The following is a 22765-nucleotide window of genomic DNA, read 5'->3' as shown; positions in this document are numbered from 1 at the left end:
GGATTAAATAGTAGATACCCACTGACTGGATTTTAAACCAATAGCCTTGCGGATTTTACAGTACAGATGTCAGTATGATCGAAAAATCGATTCGATTATTATAGCAAATACGTAAATAGGCATAACTTCAATAGATTTACCGTTGGATCAATGAAATTTGGTGATTGGGTACATATTGGTATTCCTAACGATGCCCAATGAAAATTTGTTTTGTACGTAGTCTCACATTCGATATATATCGAATCTACTTTTTCTTAAAGTATATCGAATTGCTATAACATGTAGGATTTTACATCCAAGGACATAGTTAACTAAGGATTAAATAGTAGATACCCATAGACTGGATTTTAAACCTATAGGATTGCGGACTTTACCGTACAGATGTAAGTGTGATCGAAAAATCGATTCGATTATTATAGCAAATACGTAAATGGGCATAACTTCAATAGATTTACCGTTGGATCAATGAAATTTGGTGAATGGGTACATATTGGTATTCCTCACAATGCCCAATGAAAATTTGTTCTGTACGTAGTCTCACATTCGATATATATCGAATATGCTTTTTCTTCAAATATATCGAACCGCTATAACATATAGGATTTTACATCCAAGGGCATAGTTGGCCAGGTATTGTATAGTAGACACACAGACTGAAAATTAAACCAATAGCCATGCGGATTTTACAGTACAGATGGCAGTGTAATCGCAAGATCGATTCGATTATTCTATCAAATACGCAAATTTGCAAAACTTGATTAGTTTATACGTTGGTCCAATGAAATTTGGCAAATGGGTACATCTTGGTATTCCTCACAATGCCCAAATGAAACATATTTTGTGTATAGTCTCACGTTCGGTATTAATCGAATCTACTTTTTCTTAAAATATATCGTATTGCTATAACATATAGGATTTTACATCCAAGGACATAGTTGACCAATATAATTATGTGGAAGATATCCATAGACTGTAAGTTAAATCAATAGCATTGCGGATTCAACGATACAAATGCCAGTATAATCGAAGAATGGATTCGATTATTATAACAAATACATAACATTGGCACAAGTTGAATAGTGTATCCGTTGGACCAATTAAATTTGGTGCTTGGTACATCTTGGTATTCCTCACAATTCCCAAAGGTAATATGTTTTGCATGTAGTCTCACGATTGATGCATATCGAATATGCTTTTTCTTAAAATATATCGAATCGTTATAACATAGGATTTTGCATGCACGTACATAGTCGATCAGGAATTTTAGTGTTGATGATCAAAGATTGGAAGGTAAATCAATCGGATGGCGTATTTTCAATGCACGTGTCAGTATACTTGATAATTCGATACGATTATGATAGCAAATATGCCAAATCTTTTTTGCAAATTGGAATAACTATTTTTTAAGACCAAAGAAATTAGAGGAATCGTTACAATTAAGTATTTTACAAACTGCCATATGGACATTCGTTTTGCAAGTGGAATTTCTTTATATATTTATCTAAAGAATCTGCGTTGTATTTTCAAGAGTGGCTTATCACAATGCTTATGGACTTTAACAGTTGAAAAATAACCACATAATCAACACTCTCTTGAAATTTTTAAAACCTTATTCCGATTATGTGTCAATGGTTAACTTAATGGATCAAAGAATCAATTATCCGTCAAATAAAACCACATTGAAAATAACAAATATTTCTAACAGTGAAAAATTTAGTTCCTTACCCTTTCAAAAAACGGCGGGGAAATTTTTGAATATTAAACCACTTATGGGCACATGACTCGAAAATATGTGACACAACTATGTTTCCACCCCCCCTAATTACCCGCTTGATGAATTCAAGCGCCCAATCGACTCGTTTATTTTAAAATGGGAAATTTTCCCCCTAGAAACAAAAAGACAGCACAATTTAACAAAAAACAACACTTCATCAGTTTTGCAAAGGTTTGAAGTTTACAGATATAAGTAAATACTTAGACGAAATTTTACTATTTAAATTATTCATTTCTACTAGGAAATCGTCCCCCGAGTACAACAGAGAGCATTTTTCAAGGGTTCCCAGTTTATGTATTGAACACTCAGAAGAAAGTTTTGCATATACGGTTATTTACAATGAGTACGCAATTATGAGATGAATATTGTGAATCACGTATGGAGAAGGAAATAATTTGAGAATTTACATTAATATTTGCATGAAACTTCCTTCTCTTGTTTTTTGTTTATTTAGGAGTTCATGGATTAATTATTTATTTTATGATTTTCCCCCGGGTACAACAAAAACAACTTTCACCAATTTTACAAAGGCTCCTAGTCCACTGTATTAATTACTCAGTGGAAATTTTTACAAATACAATATTAAACAACAACTACGCAATAAGATGGGGAATATTTGAACCACCTATAGAAAGAGAGAATTACTTTTTGAATTAGCATGTATATTTGCATGAAACTCTCTGCTCTTGTTTTATATGGATTTGTTGATTAATAAATTATTTATTATAACTGGGAGATTGTGCCGTGAGTACAACAGAGAGCATTTTATCAGTGTTTCAAAAGTTCCTTTTTTATGTACTGAATACTCAGAAGAAAGTTTTCCGTATACTGTATTTAGCAACAGTTACGGAATTAAACGAGGAATATTGTGAACCACGTTGAGAGAGAGATGGGAAATAAATTTGATAATTGACGTGCGTATTTGCATGAAAATTCCCTCTCTTGCTTTATTTAGAAGGATAGGCAGATATTTGTGATGCTATAATGTTCTCTATTTATAAAAAAAAATTCATTTTACTGTTTACTTTAGCTTTGAGTTTACAGAGATACGATTTGCAGGAAAGAGAACTATTTATCAGTGACGTCATGGAAAAATTATTAGTCCCGGAACGCACTTTCCTTAACTTTTTTAGAAGTGAAATATTACTCTCTTTATTTTTATTACAACTTATTATTTGAATTTTATTATATTTTTTATTTGTTTTGGTTACGAATGTATACATTAGAAATTTTGAGGCAAAAAAATTGATAAAAGTGTTATTTGACTATTATGTCTTTTGTTTACCAGTTCCGGAACAGCGTTCCGACGCATTCTGGCACCATGACACCACTGCTAGATATGTAATAACTACAATACATTAAAATTGTTTGAAAGGCATTATTGTTATATCAATAATGTTACATGTGGGCGGTAAAAGTTGGTGGTAACATGGATATGCAGGTATAAGTGGTAACATAGATAAACATGGTACTAATTTCCCTGCCATGGTTAAAAATACCCTACAATTAAATTATGAAAACATAAACATTTAAAACTTATTCTTGAATATATTTATTATATGTTACAAGTGAAGATTTATACATAATAGAATGCAGATCATTCTTTGATTCCATTGTGGCGTGATAATTGCGTCTTTATACATCTTTTGGTCTGAGAAATGGGCGTAAGGATTACCTAATGACTTAAAGTAGAGATTTTTTGCCTTTAAGTTGTAACAAACTACTTACATTAAGGATAGGTTCTGCCTACCACGTTATGATAGCCTTCAATGAAGGACTATATATATTATAGCATAATTTTCTTTTCCTCAACCTACATATTTCTTGCCCATTTTATGGCCACAATACAAGTGTATTTTACTGAATTATATTGAGTCCAATTTTTTAAATCATCTTTCGCTATATTTTGACTGAACCTGAGGTTTATGTGAATGCGTAACAATAAAAAGTTATTAATAAGTGCTCTGAGAGAGGTAATTTCTTTTATTTTGCTGCAGCTTGGTCTCTGCAGCAATATTTTACTCGATTCTCATCTTCTCCGGACAACTCATATTGATTCGCGACCCAGGTCCGTATCATAAACTCATTCGGGCACTTGTGGCTTCTTTTTCAAGGATGTAATTTTCCCTCCAATTCCCATTAAGGCTGTTTACGAAACAAAGCATGGGTTATATTAAATAAAAATTTCATAATATGATTTTATAATTGTACCTCTTTCACTGACGGACATAAAAATAGTCTATTAAATTATGTGATGGCAAATAAATTGGATTAAAACATCTCTTCTCTGATTGGATGAAAAAAAATCTTAAAAAATCGAATTTACTCTAAAGCTCTTAAGGCGGTAAATATGTGCTTGTCTAAATATACGAAACGTTTTCATTTATTCCAAGATATATTTGAAATAAAAAAACTCGTATAGTCTTAGGTATTCCTTAAAAATAATGGTAAAAATTAAAATAATGCTTTTTAATGAAGTTATGTAACGTTAGTTAAATGAAAATAATGCTATAATCACCCGAAATAGCTTGAATTGGCGTTAACTTAATAATATTAGGCATAACCTGACAGTTTTCTCTCCGCTCTGATTTTGCGGTTTGAGCGCGATGACATTCGTCCGCGGACGCAAAGCATTTTTTAATAGCATAGGCAAAAGTATTTGTCTGAACTACAACTTGGCAGCGTTCCTCTTTAAAGGATGTCCCTCTGAGAAAACAAGTAAGGGTCATTCTGGAGAGTAGTTTTAAATTATGTCTTTCTTATTGTTCCCTTTCGTGACATTCATACTTCTGTAATCCTTAGGTTTATTGGCTTTATTTCTTCTTCATTGAGTCCTGTTTCTGATCCAATTCTTTTATTGATACATTTATCACAAATAGAAGAAAGATAGACGACATTGTCAACTCAATGAATTTTTCTGTTGTTAAAGAAGGCCATAGCGAATCACATTCCCTGCCTCTTTTAAATCTACTTTCATGAAGTTTGCATTTAATTGCCTCCCCTACTGGGTTATTTACTGGAATATTTTCATTGCTTCCAATGATTTTCTTGATGAGCCTAAATACTGGGCACTTACCGTAGAATACACCCTGCGTGTCTAATTCAATACCTTCGTATTTTACATTACTATCTCTTCTCAATTACCCCCTCGTCTTTTTATGTTTTCCGCCTACCCATTTAATTATTTATAATTCCTCTTCTAACCCCTCTAAATTAGAGACATATTATTAATAGTTTTAGTTTACTCTGTGGTAATTATAAGGAATTACAAGAGCAAAAAATTGAAGATCAAATGTAACTCAAATCAAAGTGTCAAATGGGCACGGGATTTCCCAAAGACTATTTTTCGGGTTCACATTCTCTATACAAGCATTTATAGAACTTACTTAGGCAGTTGGTTATCTTGGTTGGTTAAAAATGTTAGTTGCTACTGCGTAAGACTAGAAAGCAAAAAATCCATGATTCTAAACGCGTTGTTTCCACATATTACAATGACCAGATATTATACACAGCTGATTACAGCCACATTATAATTTAAAAATTTTAGCAACAGTCTAGACCTTTAACCGAGCATTTCGTCATCGTATTTTGCAAGTTTCCACGTAATGCATCAAAGTAATCGTCTGAAGGGTTACAGAATTTTTTTTCCACGGTTATCAAAAACATTTCATGTTTTTTGTGATGGCTATTTCATGATGATGTTTCCTTCCGACGAGGGAGCTCGCTCCATTGAAACTGGAGTTTCATTCCATATCCTTGGTGAGTTGAATTTTTTCTGAGGCAATGCACTTAGAGAAAATTGATGCATGAAAAATGAGCAATTTCTCACGAAATCATTATTTTTTTCCAAGGAACGGATAATTTGTTACCTTTTGGTGAAGTTCTCATAGGATCTCAGGGAAATTTTCTTTAGTGAGGCAAATAATCGATTTCTTCTTATTTAAGCAATACAAAATATTTTAAAATTATCAGTGACTGTAAATATCAATTTTTCTGGATTGAAAATTATTTAAATAGTTAATTGTGAGCTTTGTCATTCTACCAGTTGTGGTTTAATTTATAGCATATATTTATAGGAGTCATTTATCACCCAAAAGAAGCGAAAAATGAACTCCATCAAAATTCTTAATGAGTGAACAATTATCATAACTTCACCCCTTGCAGAAAACCAGAGGATGTGGATTTTTCGTCAACAAAAAATTGACTGATTGATCTTTGGATAAATTCTGAAATTTATTCTCTCTCAGTTGCTACGAATAACTTTTACAAACAAAATTGTGAATTTCACTTTTTAGATTTTTAGGGCATGCATTTCAGTGCCTATTAGTCTGAGACTCTTTTAGGATCATAGATTTTTATTTCCTCTGGCCTTACAAAGTAAAAACTGCCATTTTAACCAACCAGTGTAACCAGGGGCCTAAATAAATTTTATTGAATTTCTATGGTGACGATGAAAAATCTTGGAGGAATTGTACGTCTTTTTGATGACATTATTTGATACTACATTGCTGTCGACGTTTTGACTACCTTTTCCCGGCTGATTTCCCGAGGGCCGAATTGTGAAATGAAGAGGCAAGTGCATGTAGGGATTGGAGACTGCCAGAATATTTCATAAGTAGGTACTCCATGCAAACCTACTTCAATTCGAAGAATACTTTAATCAGAAATAAATATTGTGCTTTCTACTTCATGTATTACGTCCTATACTTTATTATGCGCGATTAATTCCGTTTCCGTCAAGTAACTGAATCTAATATGAATACACACGAGCATTTTATGAAAACATTAATCCATTCATGTTATAATTTAACTTTTGGTTGAATATTAGCACCGTAGCTGCCAATTTCAAAGATGGAAATTTCATACTGCATACTTGTAATGCAATTTCAGAAGATGCAATTTCATACTAATATAATAATATTTCATCACAACATGTAATGGAATATTTATTTAATATTCCATTCTGTACTTCGTAAATACTCCATGGAAACCTACCCCAGCCTGTAGAACACTTCAATAGCATACTGTAATAGCGTACGTACACTCCACGAAGTATCGCCATCGTCCATTAATTTACCGTGTTTCAATTTTGACCTGATCTTTCAACGCTGGGTCTCACTCATAAAGTCTGCGATCTGAAGCAGCGGATTGATTTCACCGAACTGGCTCGCTTCTGCACCCGCCTCATTATCAGTAATTGCGCCTTGCTGGAATATCACGATGCTCGCCGTTGATTCCAACTTATTCCGCGGAGTGGCGGTCGGAAGGTTCGCGTTGCCCACTTGTTTCTCTATGGGCTGCCCAAGTGATTCCGAGCGAGTTCATCGAAGCAGCGAGTGCCAGCCACCCCTAACGCTCATTATCCACGTGCACCCTCGTTCAACTAGCGCGCCCATCCACTCCAAAGCTGAATGCACGGACGCATCTGAATTTTCATGAAGTCGTAGCTTCTTCGTCTAGTTTCAGCGAGCCCTGAAACACCACGGCAGAATTCACTGGGACCTTCTCCTGCCACTATACTTAATTTAAGTAAAACTGTTATATATTTAAGTCTCAACTTGAGTTCATTTAAACTAGAGTTAGAGTTGGCATTACGAAAAAACGTGGACAACGACAAAAGTTGTGCAGTAAGAAAATAGGCAGAAAAAAGTGTTGTCTACTCTATTATGAAGCGAATCTCATTACCATCCGTCCGTCAATCAGAAGGGACTATGGATTAATAGATTCCATTTCAAATACCTTTGCGAATGAGAGGCAGGCCCAATTTTGTTTGGGGGGAGTGCACGTGACTTCCTGGAAACCAATCAAAATGCGATAGGCGGAGCCTAGATTCTGGGAAATACTATCGCTTTTGGACCTCCGTGGTGCACGCTTCGTACGTTATCAGTATTGCCAAGTGGAAAGAGGGATTTTGAAACAGTCTTTCGTTTCCGTTTATTGATTAAGTCTTTTGAGAAAACATGGCAACGTCCGCCTCTCTCAGTCTCCCCATCCCACATCCCTAGTGTCGCAAGTCTCACCTCTTGCTGCGAAGCCGCTCGAAACATTCCGAGCTTGCACGACTAGGCCAGCCGTAAAGATAGTGGAAAAGGATCATAGGCCAATAATTTCCCTCATTTACTGCTGGAGAATGCTCAATGTTTCACCGTTTATGCGTGCATCTTAAAGGCTTCAGATTTCTTCGTCATTCTGACTCAAGTTCAATATTTTAAGTGTTCAATTTTGGTCGCTCAAATTCGCTCTTTGTTTATGTTAGCTAATGCTCGATTTGAGAAGTATATGTCACCTTGATTAAGTTGCAATTTATTCTCTCATAATGGTATTTATTGACCGAATACCACAAAAATACGTTTTCCGAGCTATATTTCTAGAAATTTTATTTGAAAGCCCGAATTTTTACTCCGACGGGAAAGTCAATAAGCCAATTATTACGCAAACTTCAACATTCTTAAATGCGAGAATGGAAAAAACAAAGAGCCAAAAATACTCATTACCTAAAGAAAAACATTGAAAGGAATTTAGTGCGAAAAAATGAACTCAAAAATATAATCACTAAAAAATGAATTAAAATATAGAATGTATAACACTCATGAAGTTAAAAATAATTTACACAATATAAAGACGCTTTACAGTAACGTTTCAATACCATACCCAACTAAGTTCTCTATCATTAGTGTATGGTCTCATTCGCTGAGTGTAATAAGAGGAAATTGATGTTATATCTCTCATATAATGTTGCAATTGAAAACATCTACCACCGTCTTCAAAATTTACCGATTTCAGACTCGCTAGAAACTACAAATCCATTGATATGGTGTGTAGCCCGACAGAATTTCCTAATTACAATCCACCAGGAAATTTTAAAATTATTTATCATGAGTTCTCATCATTTAAAATTACTTAACCTTACTGTACCGTAATTTGCTCCCATATCTAATCTATTAAGGCTTCTGAGACGAGGATGGATACGATTCTGTTTAATATGAAGGGATTCCCATGATTAAATTGAATGTTCAACCGTCCCTCGTGCGCGTCTAATTTTAATTCCTTCCAGAAAGAAGAAGCAACGAACGTTTTATGAAGTTTCTCGGCTTAGTTCTCGCTAATGGCAAAAATGCACCGAGGTTTACTGCGGAGAAAATCATTAAACTCTCCGGGAAGACTTACCGGGAATTGCGAATTTCTCCTCAAGTGGTCCGGGCAGAGTTATTTCCCCAACCAGTCTGAACTCTACGAATACTCAGTCTCTTCTTGTCGGAAGTGCTCCTCGATGGACCCAGGGCTATACCCAGGGCAGGGTACTAGGGTGTTGCTTATCTTTTTATTTTTTCACGGATTTTTTATTTCTACCTCTTAAAATATGCTACGGGGTGCAGAATGGATATCCTATATTGAAGTAAAATCTGATGCTTTCGAATATCGAAATTTTTCGTAAATTTTTCTTTTTTCGGATATCCTTAATATTTCAGCTCGATTGTTTAACATTAAGAGGGCGATCAAAGAGCATTAATGCAATAACATTTAATTTTCCCCATTTTTTTATATAATATCATTTTCAGGGGTGATGTAATGGGCTTAAAGGAGGTGTGAAACACGCAAACTTGAGTAAGAGAAATGCACATAGTGATCTCTTAAACATTATTCTTAATAGTTGCACATATTCTGGTTAATCTCCTGAATTTATAACAACGTAAAACAATGCCAGTTTTTAAGTAACTCCTCCCTTCTCCCGCCGAATCTCGTTAGGGAAAGGGCGAGGGGGCAGTGAGGCACTAAGGCAGTGAGGGGCGCAGGACCTGTCAGTTGACCGTGAATACGACTTCCGAGTGACCAGTTCGCCGTCAGGAGTGTGACGTGCGGCTGCAGCTCGCGAAAAAGTATTGTATTCCTGGAAAATTGTTGAGCGGACGTAAAAATGGAGCGAATTTTGCCCCTTAAGCTCTGTAAAATTGTGCGTTACCCCTGTAAATGATTTTTTTTAAATCGGGAAAATTTAATTTTATAGCATTTATGCTCTTTTAGCGACCTCTAACGGTTAAACAATCGAGCTGAAATTTTATGACATCCATTCTGCACCCCATAGCATATTTGAGAGGTAGAAATAAAAAATCCAAGAATAAAAATAAAAATTAATTTTTATTTTTTCACCCCAGTGGGCAGTATTTCAACTGTAAGTATGTATTTTTTAATAAGTATTTGGAATTCATTTTTAATTTGTATTTTGCATTTCAAATACACGACCTGAATTTATCTTGTATTTTATTATTTCAAATAAGTGTAGTACTTTTGAAGTGGCTCTGATAACACTTCTATAACACTATGTTTCAGAGATTACTTCGTTTTCGTTAAGATCGACTTCTTCCTGTTTGCAAGTATCCGTCACGTGAAAGGGCAGGTTATATATTTTTTATGATCTCTTAGTTTCCATACAATTGTATTTTGTTTTTTAAAAGATATTTAAAACAATATTTTTCAGTTTATTTTTCAAATACCCAAACCAAAGGTATTTTGTATTTTGCATTTCTAATACATTTGGAGCGGTATTTTTTATTTCAAATACATCTGGAGCTAGTGGCGTAACTTCGGGGGAATTGAGGGGATAGTGCCCCCCCCCCCCCTTAGTTTCCATACAATTGTATTTTGTTTTTTAAAAGATATTTAAAATAATATTTTTAAGTTTATTTTTCAAATACCCAAACCAAAGGTATTTTGTAGTTTGCATTTCTAATACATTTGGATCGGTATTTTTTATTTCAAATAGATCTGGAGCTAGTGGCGTAACCTCGGGGGTATTGAGGGGATAGCCCCCCCCCCCTCCCAAGCTCAGAGAAATAAAAAAGTTCTTTATAACTGTTGTCTAGTTTTGAAATTCGTTAATTGCACCTGTTTAAAGTTATTTCTTAGTGCCAAAATGATGCAATAGGTATGTCCGGACTATTCATCTTTCAAACATTTTCTCGGAGAAGAATCGCCGGGGCGGGGGGTCACCACCACAGGCCATCTAATTGCGTATTCCTAGTTACACCACTGTCTGGAGCGGTACTTTATATTTCAAATATCCCTCGGCTTGTATTTTGTCCAGCTCTGCCTGTACCCATCGCAAGTTTCCATCCTTCTTGTATGTTCTTATTCGCTGAGCGTAATCAGTGGAAATTGCTCTCGTATCTCTAACACAATGCCCTTTGCATATACGAGGCGCGTCTTGGAAGTAAGTTCCATTTTGAAATATTAAAAAACCGTAATGTATTTGCATCAGTTTCATTTTCTTCATAGAAGCCCATACTTCAAATTACTTTTCCACTTAATTTCCGTTAATGTTATTGCACTCATCATATCGAACAACAAGCCTTTGTAATCCGTCGTCATAGAAAATTACCACCTGAGTTGATAGATACTGCAAAACTGTCGTTTTTACGTTTTAATCGTCATCGTGGCGCTGACCTCCTTGGTGTTTCTTCAGATGAAAAAATAACGTGGCAGTCATTATGCGCGAGGTTGGGACTATTTGGAGGATGATCAAATTGTTCCCAACCAAATGATGCAATGAGATCTTGAGTTCAATTAGCTGCATGTAGACGGCTTTGCCACGCTTGTCTTGACATTCGTTCAACGTTATGATGCTGAAGGTCAGGATTTTTTAAAAGCCAAATTGTCACAAGCAATGAGAAATTGGTAGCCCATAGTCGTAATGCACGCATACCATTATTTTGAAATCATGTTCCTATTAGTTCTAGTTTTTTCCATCTTTATGTTAGAGTTTTGGTGGAATTGAATCTGCGTTCTATCTAATGAAATCTATTTTTAGCATGTCAACTTTTATTGTAGTTATCCAACTATGTAATCGTAACTTAGTCGTTTTAGTTCAGAAAGTGTAACAGGCATTCGGTATTTTTCAAAACATTTTTTAGGCATCCTTACTATACAATTGGAATCATTTATAAACGCCTCAATGCATGAAATAACGCGACGAGCCAGGAAGATGTTTTCTAGGTAGGCAATTTTCAAGGGAATTCCATTTCATAAACACTAAGTTGTTGACATATTTGGCAATACTGCTGTGCATAAACATTATAATGGTCATATTGAATAGCTCTGGTCCAATTGAAGAGGGGAGAACAGGCCGACGAATTCGCAAAATCCTCCATGTATTTTCCACTTAATCACTAGCATAGATACATGATATGAAGTACCCACCGCTACCTAATTATACTAGGGTCTTACCAGAAAACTACTTTTGAATTTAATCACGGCGTTAGTAAGCCTCGAAAACTTTAAATTATGCTAGAACATCCTTACCATCCTTTTGATTTACCTCATGGTGTCTGTCCACTATATCTCGCCTTCTATTTTAACGTGAATTTTTTACCAAATTTAATATTGTGCCTCATGTATACATCCTATTTTATGGTATCTAAATATATCAAGTTTCATCCCTGTACTGTAGCATTCTAATTAAAAATGTTTTAAGAGATACCATCTCACCAGGCTCACCAAAACTGTGTAACATCGCTTTCACTTGTATAATAATGAGCGTAGTTGGTGTCTGATGTTTGTTTCGGCCCTGGAATTAAGATTACGGTCTCGCAGGTTCATTAAGTAAGTCATTAAACGTCTTAAAGACCCTGGCAACGCAAAAAACACAGAGAGGGCGGTACGCTTCGCATCGTAAAGAGGGTGTGAAAAACAAGGGATGGAGCTGGGAAAAGCGAAAATGTAAATGAGGGAAGAGGAAGGAAGTAGCTAGAGGAAGGACGGAGAAGAAATGTTCAATATTTTATCCGTGCTTTGTGATGATAACGCTGGAAGAACTACGACTGCAATCAAACTATGGCTAATTGTCTTTCATACACGATATAATATTTCCTGGAGTTAAGGTCAATTTTAAAACAAGTTTCAGCCAACGTTTCGATTTATTTTTAAATCATCATCAGGGCTATATAAGAAAAAAGTATGAACGATATAAAATGCAAAGATTAAAACGATATACAATATTTATAAATAAAAAAGGTACAATCGGGTTTTTTATACAATAATACAATTTTAAAAAAAATATATATATGAACATATATATACATTTAAGAACAGAATGGAATACACAAAAAATTTTGACATACCTCTTAACTTTGAACATATTTATTGATGTTTTGTTGCTAAGGTATTGCCACACCTAGGTTACCATTAATTTTGATGTATTAAAATTAATTAATTAATTTGAAATTAATTGGCTATCATAAAATGTTCCAAATACGAGCAAGAATGTGCAGTGAAGTGACGCTACACGTGGTCATCCAATTTTTGCGTTTTATTGCTGATGAAGCTTAGGAATAAGTATAATGTACCTAACATTCCAGGCTGTCGTATGATTCCTCCTTCCTCTTTTTTCTTTGTTCCACTCTTGTTCAGCAGGAAATGTATATTTGAATGCATAAATTGTTTTTTCTGCAATAATATGTTCAAAATTTTCATAATTCTTTAACAGCCGCTGCATTAAGCTGATGGTAACCCCAATTAGGTTTACCCACGGGGTACTACCTATATTATACCGTACTATTTCCATTTATTGTGTATAAATACTTTGTACCTATACTTTTCTAAGGTGTAATTTATATTATTATTATTATTATTATCGTCATCATCATCGTTACTACTTTCGTTTCTCTCATTTCTCAGGGTTTTTCGTATTACATTCTATTTTTTCACTCATTTCCTTTTGTCAACAACTGCTCACCGCCAAAATATTTTTTTAAATTATCTTTATAAATTAATTTAGTTTAACATAATCTATAGTTCCACTGATATGTGTCAAACCCTGTTCCATACCTTTCTTATTTCGTTCATATTACTCTTTTGATTGGATGGTACTAGTCTTTATGAAACGAAAGTTTTTTAAGTGTCTGAAATACATGGTGCCTAACCGGGATTATGAATAACTCAATCCATTTTTACGCTTTGTCTTCAAGTTAAATGCAATTGAAGTAAATTGAGAAGGTGTGAGAGCGAAATTGGTGTTCGAAATTCAAGTTTTATGTGTTATCCTTTGGAGGAACAGCGAAATTTTCGCACATTTGAGTCTATAGCGTTCGATCTGGCATTGCGGATAACTCCGTAAAGTTATCACCGTGGCCAGTCCCAGTATACTCAAACTATAGAATAATTCTCATTCCTTAATTTATATAACCTTGTTCATGAGCGAAGGCAGCATTATTTTATCGAGTTGGAAGCAAAAAGAATCGAGTCATAAAGCGAAAAAGGAGACTTTTAGTCAATCGTCGGATTTGCTATCAGGCAATAAGGACGGTTGCTAAGGATCAAAGTTAACCCTGAGAGCCACAATATAAAGTTGGAGGTAAGGCCCCATGTTTAGACAGGGCTTTAGTTAGAGGTGAATGATTAATGGAGCCAGTTGCGTTCATTCCCTCCAAGCCCCCTAGTGAGTTGATCCGACACTTCTTGAAGACGTATATCTAGACAAATGGTACGGGAAGTTCTTTTCTATTGAATGAGTAATGATTCAGTGGCATATGTGGAATTCCTTTTCGGTGTATCGAGTGGAAGATTATAAAAGAGAAAGTACCGGAAAAGTGTGTTAGAATGCACTCACAAGGGAATTACGAAAGTAAGTATATGTATCTATCGTCTTAGGCTCAACATTGTGGAAAGTAATATTATCGTCAATGAAATGAAAACCTTTGTTGTATTACCTGAGGATGACGCTGTAGATACCTGAGAATGACGCCGCTTCGTCGAAACTTTTTATGCCTGAAAATAAATTTGTGGAATAGAACAAAGTTTTTCATTTCGTTAACGAAAATAAGTTTTCTGGAAATTTATGAACATGCTCAGTGCATGGCAGAGAAGCGAAAATACAGGAAAAGGCAACACTCGTGAGCTTTTGGAGTAAATTTGATTTTTTTATCATGGTATTGCATAAAGCATGGCACCTATCTGCATGAAGAACAATGGGTTACGAGTTAAAGTTAAGGGAGGTAAAGAAAGCGTAACACAGATGTTAAACGAAATAGGCTGGGGAGACTCAGAGGCTACGCGATATTGCTTGCACAACTGAGAATAGATATCGTCAAGAGCGACACTTAGAAAATCGTATTAGAACCCCACAATATTTCCAGGCCTGAAAAAGCGATAAATTAAGAGGGATATTTTGTCAAACCGTTAGATATGACAACTCGTTTTTCCCTCGTGCAATGTAGGACTTAAATAAATGCTAGGCGAGATTTCGTTAGAGAATTTCCTTGTCAATTGTAAACTGCTAGTGTCTGAACATCCCACATCACAAGCCTATTGAGGAGGGATGGCATTTAAAACGAAACGAAAATGTATCGTTTCGAACTGGAGGGAAACGAAAATAAGAGGCCTATGTTTAGTTTCGTTACCGCAAGAAATTAAAATCACCAAGGAGTTTAGTTTCGACCCGGGACGAAACATTAGTCCCAGGAAACAAACTAAATTAAACGAAACTCCGCTGCTCACAGTTTAGTTTCGATTCCAGAAGTTGAGTGGAGGGGGATTAGAGGGACAAGTTTCGAACGTTTCATGACCAAATGTAGAGAGATTGCGCTTAAAATCAAACAGTCAGTTTTCATTCACCGTTCTCCTCTTCGTGGTCAAAATATGAGTGCCCTATTCATCCAATGGTTCGGTAGGCTGAACCTCTATCCCATACTCAACATACTCACCTATCAACCATACTTCGCACTCGGTGTGTGGGTCGAAACTAAAGTGTTCTAAGGTGAAGCACGTGATCGCTTCGGTGCGAAAAATAGTCTGTGTTTCGTTTCGTCTCAGAGGTTTTTAATTTAGTTTCGAACCCAAGTAGTTTTGACACTGATTTTGTTACGACCCGGACCCGGGTTTAATTCTTTTCCCTGCTTTACGTTTCGCTCCCGTGTACGAAACAATTGAAATATTACTGGTTTTTTATTTTCGTTTAAGTTTCGATCGCCATTCCTGCCATTCAGGCGGCTTGCGGAGTTGTGTGTAGATGTGCAAGTATAAATTCCACTCTTCGTTGTTTGGGCGTAAAAAATGCTGATAATTTCCTACTTCCTTTTCTCTTCTCGAAAACCCAGAAAATTAGGTGATCCCATGGGTTTTCATTGTGCTTAGATTGTCATTCAATATCTGGAAAATTCGGATAATAATCTGGATTATTCGCATTTGCCGTAAAATCCAAGTGTTTTTTTAAAGTCTTATCCTCTTCCACAAAGGTTTATCTTATATATATCCTATTCCCAACATATCAATTAGGTGGTCCGAAATAACAGTTAAAATGTATGATCTTAGGTTGTCCCGGCGTATCAGTTGCAGAAAAGTTTCTCGGGTTTTCCACCGGTTGATGTCGTCCATGTCTCCCGACGTTTCGATCCGCGACTTGCTGATCATTCTAGAGCATACAACAGTTAAAATATTTTCCTTTGCCATGAATTTGCTTATTTTTTTGTCATTATTCTTTTATCCAGTCGTATTTTTATCTCCAATAAAGATTTATAAAACTTAAATTTCATGTTTTAAAATTTTCTGCTGAAATATCGTGCAGATGCTTAGATAAAGTGAGGGAATTGCATGCTGACATTTGATTGATCCTGGTCTATGGTGTCAAAATACAATTAAGTGTCATGATGGCATTTAGCTCGTGGCGAAAACAGCTTTAGAGGTCTACGAAAACTTGCCTCTCCTCTTCTCTGATACTTCGGAACGCATACAAATAGGACGCGCAGATAGCATCAACACAGTCAAAGCAAAATAAATCGATTGCAACAGATAATTTCGTCAAATATCGATCGTGATGACAAAAATCGGAAAATTTCAGGAAAATTTTGTTCCACAGCACGTTTATATCTTTTCCAAAGCATATTGTTTCGCCTCAAAAAGTCATAAATGACAGCAGTCGTATAAGTGCTGTTACGTAACATGCGAGCAACTATTAAAAAAAGGAGGAAGGCAAATTCTATCATACTATCCCAATCTATCATCCCAAGATATTGGTATTGAGTGTTGGATGCGCAGGAGATTTTGATACTTTGGTTTAAACATTCATTAAATAAGTCACAATCCGTTTCTATATTGTCATATAAAATATAATCATACAGATAGAACATAGGTGCCGAGTGTAGGATGCCTGGAAGATCGGTATTCTCTGGTTTACAGATTCATTAAGTCAGACACAATCATTTACGTCTACCTGTCATTGTAGATGTTTATGAGAAATATGAGTTAACACACAGAAAAATTATGTACATTCTACTCTCCTTTTAAAATTTAAGTCATGATGACAGCATTTTTTTTTATTTTTTTTTTTCATTTATTGTACCTTATTGCTAAGGTAAACGAGGAAGGGGGAGGAAGAGATTAAAAGATTTACAGATAGAACGAAAACTATTGACGTTATTGCGGTTTGAAGAGTGAGGTTCATTTTAGGGTTGCGACATCATTCGCAAAATGCTCAACGTAAATTATCTTAACTGATAGAATAGCTTTGGTTGCAAATAAAATCATAAAGGGGATATTAATATTACGTAAACCGCAATTAAAACAATATTGGCTTCAAAATTTATCAGAGAATATTAAAAAAGGCGAGTTGTGGATAGATTATAAACGGCTGATATTTCGAAAGATACCTGAGGACATGACAGCCGGAGATATTTGCAAATTGCCCAAGGTTAACCTACATTTACCGGAAGAATTTTAGATAGAAATAAGCCGAATAATCTTTTAAAATGAATCAAATTAAAACATGAGGTTGCCATTACGGAAATCGCGATAAAAACTATAGTGGTTTTGAAATATATCAGGAGAAACTAAGAACGCTGCAAGGAATATAGATGGTGATAACACAGTTCAAGTTTTGGGGATACCTGAAGGTACGATAGCCGGAGTGATTCGCAAATTTCCCTGGGGTAATTTACCTTGACCGGTAGAATACCTTCAACACTTACCGTGCTGACCTTAGTGCTATTGATCTGTACCCCAGTGCTGGTCATTGCCAATACTTTTGCGTTATTTCTTGACAACTTATCTTTGATGTGAGGAAAAGGTGTTAGGTATAATTTTAAAGAATGAATTGTACTTTTGTTTTTCATTTATTTAATTAGAGGTTAGTAAAACTATGCTAAAAAAAATGCAAACTACGATTTGACAAAAGATGGATGGAGTGATATTCACAGCAAGCAAAGTGTTAATTATTAATTAAATTAAAACGGGAGGTTGCAATCACGGTAGCCCTGATGAAAAAAGAGCAGTTTTCAATTACTCGTAGTTTAGAATCTGAAAGACAGATTGATGGTAATAACACGGCACTGGTTTCGGGGATACCTGTGGACTTCATACTCGTAGATGCACTACCGTCTGCTCCTCCCCTGCGTAAAGCAAATCTTCCTCCCCACCCCTTCGGAGCAGTAACGGATACAGAAAAAAACTCAATGAGGGGCGCTAAAGATATTTTGAGCTCCCTATACATTTATGGTAATGAAAAATAATCAAGATAAATGCAAAATATTTATATTTAAATTGATCATACGCATATACAAGACAATGCTATCTTATGATATAAAAATGTTAGAATTGTGGTTCTGCAATGTTTTGCAATGTGGGCAGCCCCGAAAGGGGGGGATACCCCCTGCGACCCCATATCCGTACCTACACTGCACAAACGCTCAACGATCGCCCACCGAATCAAATCCGCTCATCTACTAGCCCTTGTAGTACTAGATGAGCGGATTTAATTCGATGGGCGATTGTTTGGTGTTTGTGCAGTGGAGGTATCGATATATATCCGCCACTGCTTCCGAGGGACCCGCAAAATGCTCCATCTAACTTGTCTTAACTGAAAGAATACCTTTCATTATACATAAAATCTTAAAGGGGCCATTAATACTACGTAAACCGCGATAAACACAATATTGGCTTAAAAATTCATTAGAAAATACTGAAAGAGGTGAGTGGTAGATAGATTGTAAACTACTCATGTTTCGGAAAATACCTGTAGACATGTCAGCATACCTTTTAAAAATTAATACATTCAAAACAGAAAGCTTGCAATTGCGGAAACTAAGAGTGTTTTCCTAAAATAAATCTGGGGAAACTAAGAAAGCAGCTGCGGATCTTCCGAATGATCGGAATTATTCGGAATATTTTTTTTATTTTTATTTTTATTTTTATTTTATTCTCAAACCACCGGATACAGCTCTTATTGGCCATTTTACACCGGGGTGTTCAACAAATGTAACAAGTAAACGTACACAAACGACCATGCCCTGGACCGGGGAAACCTACCCAGGCGGGACTTGAACCCGCGACCTCTTGTTTGGCAGGCGAGAACGTTACCCCGCCGCCACCGAGGCCGGAATATTCGGTAGATCGCCTGAGGATGATCAGCAAGTCGCTGCTCGAAACGTCGGGAGACATGGACGAAATCAACCGGTGGAAAACCCGAGAAACCTTTCTGCTCAAGTAGGTTTTACCCATTTAAATGCGCGGTGGGTGACAACACGTTTGGAGGCCTACTTGAGGATCCCTCATCTGTAATATTCGTTGTAATAACACTACCCAAATTTTGGGGACATACCTGTGGACTCCTGCGCGTAAAATGCACTCACGTCGCGTCGGCCCTTCCCCCGCGCGAAGCAACTCTTCCTCCCCACCCCCACCTATGGAAGGGATGCGGGGAGAGTGAAAGGGAGGAGAGAAAGAGATAGAGAGAGAGACCTGCAGGAGCGGCTGGATGCAGCGACTGGGATGAGGGGAGGGGGCGCTCGCGTGTGCCGGAGGAGTGGGGGAATTGTAGCCAGGGGTGAGGTGGGGGAGTTGGATTTGAGGTCTCCCGGCGGAGGAGGGGAAGGGAGGGGAGGGAAAGTGGAGGGGATGTGGGTCATGGGAGAGAGGGGTATATAACGGCGGAGCTCGGGGGCGCACAGGCCTGTTGTCCCGCTGTAGCAGAGAAGCCAGTTTCGGGAGGAGTCACAGCCAACCCTCAAAACCTCCCCCAGCGAAGATCGCGCGGCACGGAGGTTTTTTTATATAGTGAAGGAAAAATTTATCAATCTCGCCTTTTGGAACCCCGTTAGCTCTACCAGAGTGCCAATCGGAGAAGTCAGCAGAAAAAAATTATAGTAACACTCGCACCTTTTTTTTTGGGAAGAAAAAAGTTTTGTTACGCACATCCCGGAGTTTATGCATAAAAGTGTATTCACGGATGAACGTATTGGTGACAACGGCTAGTTCTCAGTGAGGGAGCGCTTTGAACACTTGGACCATTTTTTATTTTTTTTAATAAATGTGATTGGAAGACGTCGGAGTGCGACAAGTACTTTTTCAATTGTTCAAGTCCTTCGTCCCGGAGCTAATTTTTGTTTCCGAGAAGAGAGGGATTTTTATCATTTTCTTCGAGTTCTTCCGGCGTGGGTGACCCTTCGGCGGGGAAGATTTTTCTCTCCGGAAGGTTTTGTGACTGACGCGGGGAGACTTTTTCGCAGTGTGTGCGCTCGAGAGAGAATACAACAACAGTGTCGCCCTCTTGAGGAAGATAAGGAGGACAGTCCACGCGATTGACAGCTCGGCGATAGGTTTTCCTTCCACTACCCGCACTTCGCGAGAGCATTCGACGCCGGAGAAGAGCAGGGAAAACATCGAAGCCCTCTCGTCAACTCCTATAAAAGGGTGCGAGGAAAAATCTTGTTCTGCTACAGTGTGGTGTCTTCTCGGGGAAAGACGAGAGAAATAAAACTCGTGGTTGAGTGAATGTGAATTCCGGAGACGTATTTGACTGTGATCCCGCCTTTTATTTCATACGATAAAGGGAGCGAAACTTGAGTGATCGTCCCAGTGACTGTTGTCCCATCTACTGGAGGAGACCTGCTTGGCCCTTCTCCTCGTCTGCAGCGGAGACAACGCCGATTGGAGACGCGTCGAAACAACCAACAGCCATGAGATTCTCGAGGTGAGTGCTTGCGAACGTGGACTACTTGACGTTTTCCTTCTACTTTCCATTTACCGTAAGCAACGCATTGCCGTCTCTTTCAACAGTATGCATTTCCGAGTTTGATGGGACTCAGTTGCATATCGAGTCTACGATCGCAATGCTTTTCACTCAAGTTTTACTGATTCAGGCGTTATAGTGGAAGTTTGACTTATCTAAATGAAAGGTAGTTACACTTGTCCACTATGAATTCCTCCTAAATCTGTTTGGCATCTGGTTAGAAAGAAAAAAAGGACGAATAGATCTTGTGAGCGTGGAATACTTTTCGTTTACCTTACACTTTCCATTTATCGTAAGCAACGAATTGCCGTCCGCTTCGACAGTTTGTATTGCCGAGTTTGAAGGGAGTTAATTACATAACAAGTCCTCCGTTTGCAATAAATTTTCCTAAATTCCTCCTAAAAATGTATGCTATCTCTTGAGAAAGATAAAGAGACTCAGGAATTCCAAAAAAGAGGATACTGATGAACAGGTTGTAAGAAGGTGAAAGATATTCGATTAGGCTTAACTTTTACGCTGGAGACATGTGAAAATTTTAGAGAAATTAATAAGTATAGATATTGAGTTTCTTCTCGCATTCGTGAAAGAATCAAGGGAATAATGATAGGCAGGAGTTTCCTAGACTTTGAATTAAGTATTTGCCACGTCGGAATATAGTTGGCAGTTGTAATGCAATCCATTGCGGTTTCCATCCACTTTCCATTTTGCCGTAAATGCCTCATTATTGTCGCCTTCGTAAGTACAAAATTGAAGGACGAGTTTGAAGTTTTACAGTTTCCACGGAATTATAATTCATTCATTCTACGTTGAGTATAGTTAGTATATTAAATCATTATGTTTAAAGTTATGATTATGAAGCGAAAGAAATAGAAGTACTTATTCTGTGGAGTTAATTGCGCTTTCACCAACTGTAGGTGTTACAAAACCGATATACTTGTGTTGATATACTTACGACGCCGCGCTTCGACTAAGTCAGTGGTGGTTTTACGCTAGATTTTTTAACTACGGTAGTCTATTGTCTAGACTATCTAGAATACACATTCATATTTGACAATAGCACAATCTAAAAATCCAGAAATGCCGGCGACGGTGGCGGTGGAGTAAAGTCCTTGCCAGCCATACAAGAGGTCGCGGGTTCGAGTCCCGTCTGCCCCAATCCAGGACATGGGTATTCGTGTATGTTTAATTGTTGATTTAAAAACCCCGATTTAAAAGCCCAATGGTATTGTTTAAGAGGAATACATAAATCAAAATTAAAAAGTGATAATCTGTGAGAAACTTCGCCACTCCCGGATGCTACTGACATACATGGAATTCTGTAATTAGGCAGTATGCCTTCCAATTCCCTCTTTCATGCTTTACAATAATATGTTAGAGTGTATATATATAAAGTGCTTGAGCCTGGGCTTGCCTGCCACACCAGAGGTCGCAGGTTCGAGTCCCACCTAATTAGCTTGGCCCCTATCCAAAGTATCTTCGTGTACTTTCAATTGCTAAGTTTAAAAGCCACGATTTAAAAGGCCAATGATGTTGTTGTCAGTTTTACATAAATAGATTAATAAGGAGTAAAAAAGTGAAAATCTATGAAAAAATTCCCTATCGTGAACATAAGGAAAACGAAAATCAGTGAAAATTTCGCTACCTCTGAATCCTGCTAATATAAATGGGATTCTGTAATTACGCGGTAGGCCTTTTCGTCCCCTCTTTCATGTTTTATCCTGATACGTGCTTGGGCGCCATGGGTCTGGACAGTCCCGGCTTGTTTATTAGTTTGAGACGTGGTGTCCACTTTATATTTTAGTCCGGCCTCCCTCGGCTCTTTCACTCTCACTTTCGTCGGAACGGTTTCTGCGTCCCCCGGGCGAAGTTATGACTCCACTAGGTTTTTCTTGCCTCGTCGATTTCGGGGCGAAAAGGTTTCCCCTCTCTCGCATACATTTCCATCCGGCCGAAAAGACGTGATTCGTCAAACGCATTGAGAGCCTTGGGAGGGGACACCT

General features: G+C 37.1%; 1 protein-coding gene across 1 annotated transcript in view; it reads left to right on the top strand.

Moving 5' to 3' along the window:
• Positions 1 to 19697: 19697 nt before the first annotated feature.
• Positions 19698 to 22765, top strand: part of LOC124163259 (mucin-19-like) — a 223304-nt gene continuing 220236 nt past the window's right edge. The window contains exon 1 of the mRNA XM_046540037.1: positions 19698 to 20726. Coding sequence (XP_046395993.1) covers positions 20713 to 20726 — 14 coding nt within the window. The 5' untranslated portion in view covers positions 19698 to 20712. The remainder of the gene's footprint in view (positions 20727 to 22765) is intronic.

Source organism: Ischnura elegans, chromosome 8 (assembly GCF_921293095.1).
Source record: "Ischnura elegans chromosome 8, ioIscEleg1.1, whole genome shotgun sequence".
NCBI classification, from domain to species: Eukaryota; Metazoa; Arthropoda; class Insecta; order Odonata; family Coenagrionidae; genus Ischnura; species Ischnura elegans.
The sequence above is the reverse complement of the archived record's forward strand: the minus strand, read 5'-3'. Positions and strand labels throughout refer to the sequence as shown.